This window comes from Apis dorsata, unplaced genomic scaffold (genome assembly GCF_000469605.1).
Source record: "Apis dorsata unplaced genomic scaffold, Apis dorsata 1.3 scaffold_303, whole genome shotgun sequence".
Lineage (NCBI taxonomy): Eukaryota > Metazoa > Arthropoda > Insecta > Hymenoptera > Apidae > Apis > Apis dorsata.
Genome location: NW_006263576.1, coordinates 540,578 through 542,806, shown reverse-complemented (window position 1 = coordinate 542,806; position 2,229 = coordinate 540,578). Strand labels below are relative to the sequence as shown.

The window sequence follows — 2,229 nt, the reverse complement described above, 5'->3', positions numbered from 1 at the left end:
AGCATATGTTATACATATAATAGCATATATATATATATATATGTTACAGAGTTTTTTATAAAATTGTAAAAGAATGGCTACCGAAATTGCACAACTGCCCCACATCGAAGTGTTTCATCGTGTAATGGAACTTCCAGTAATTGAAAGTGCAATATCAAAATCTACAGCAACATATTTGCGTGTGAAAGATTGCAACCAGTTGGTTCATTGGGCACTAACCACTGCAGAAACTTCTTTAAGCAATGCAACGAAGCAAGCAGTACCTATTGCTGCTCCCATAGCTAAGAAACTCGAGAACCCTATACACTTCTTTGACCACACGCTGTGTCTTGGTCTCGACAAAATCGAAGAAAAAGTACCATTGGTTAAAGAGAAACCCGAGCAGGTTAGAAATCAATCCTTTTTCCGGTAAACGAAATAAAAATATTTAATCGGAATGTAAAGAAGCATTCAAAATTGATTCGTGATATCTTATCGTAAAATGCGATAACGAAAATTTTTTAATCATAATACACGATAGATTTTTATTATATTCTTATCATATCGGATGTAATTCTTTTGATTTTTATTTTCATACTATGTCTTCATTTATTTTATATTATTAAATAATTTTAATATTATTATGAATGAAATATTCAATATTCAATAAGTGCACATATGATATATGATATATAAATGCACTTGTTTAAAGTTGGAAAATTTTAGAAACAGAATATATCAATTTTTATGAGTGAAAAATATTATAAATAAAAATATGAAATAATTATATGAATATTTCTAATCGTATAATCATTTTATTCATTAGATTTTAGAAAATGCTTATTCGCTAGCACGTCAAACCGTTCAACCAGCTGTTTCAAGTATTTCGCTTGTTAATAATTTAATAATTTCCCAAGCTTTAAGTTTGAGAGATATAAGTTGGAACAAAGCGAATCAGATTTTAGAAACACAATATGGCAGTGCAGCTGTTAGAGGTTTGGACAGCACAGCTGATATTGTTGATAAATTAATTGATAAATTTTTTCCTGCTACAAAAGATGAACAATCAATAGGTAAATTATTTTAAAAAAAATATTATTTATAATTTGTATATTTTAATCAATAATAATCAATATCGTCATAATGTTGCAATAATATAATTTTTTCTATTTAATATAAATTAGTAATAAAAATAAAAAGAGAGATTGAAATTTCAAATTAAATTTGTAAATTTATTATATTTATTTATGTGTTTGTATTTTTTCATACAAAGTTTTTTTAATAATATAAATCTATATTAATAATAATATATTGATAATTATTATATTATCAATACAATATTAAATTATATTTTGATTTTATTTTAGTGGTGAATATAAATGAAGAAGACAAACTTCTTCACACCTTACAAACTGTTGGACGTTTATCTAATAAAGCTGCTCGTCGCGTATATTCGAATATAATTCTTCATCTTGGAACTATTAAAGCAGATAATTTAAAATCTTATATCAAAAATATAGTACATTTTTTGCAATTAACGAATCGTCATGCTATAAATGATGAAATACACACGAATGAAATATACACGAATGAAGTACATATGAATGAAGTCAATTCGAAAGCTTCATCGAATGCAATTACAAAAAAATTTAATTGATATTATTAATGAAAAAAGAAAAATTTCCACCGATTCCATTAATTTTCTATTTATTTTTTGCATACATTTTGTAATAAAAAAATCATACTTTTTTAAAATTCATTTTATATATATATATATAACTAGTAATAGTGTTATATATTACTTTTAAGAAATTACATTTGTACTTTTAGGAAAATACATTTGTACTTATAGCGGTGAAAAATAAGGTTTTTCATGAATAAAGTCTAAGACACTTGTAGATATTTATAATTCAAACATACGATTAAAGATATAATCATTTTCTCTATTATTAGAGAATTTTATTGTTTGCTCAAAAATTATACTAATCTATGAAAAATATTTATTTATATTTCACTTTATATTTTATTTATATTCGTTTTTTTTATATATTTCATTTGTGATTATTTTTAATACTTAATAAAAATAAATAAGTATTTTGAAATGATTGTTATTTTTAAATTAAAAAAGCAATAGAACTTTTTTGCACAAAATTAATAATATTTTATTATCAATTTTTATTATAATTATTTATTAATTATTATAATAAAAATATAAATTTTCTTTATCAAAAATTGCATTTTTATTTGCAT

The 2,229-nt window shown here is 22.9% G+C and overlaps 1 protein-coding gene across 1 annotated transcript in view; it reads left to right on the top strand.

The window, feature by feature from the left end:
* The window catches only part of LOC102676690, a 17,739-nt gene that overhangs the window by 10,352 nt on the left and 5,158 nt on the right, over positions 1–2,229 (top strand). Inside the window, exons 10-11 of the mRNA XM_031511273.1 lie at positions 67–408; positions 862–1,052. Coding sequence (XP_031367133.1) covers positions 67–408; positions 862–1,052 — 533 coding nt within the window. The remainder of the gene's footprint in view (positions 1–66; positions 409–861; positions 1,053–2,229) is intronic.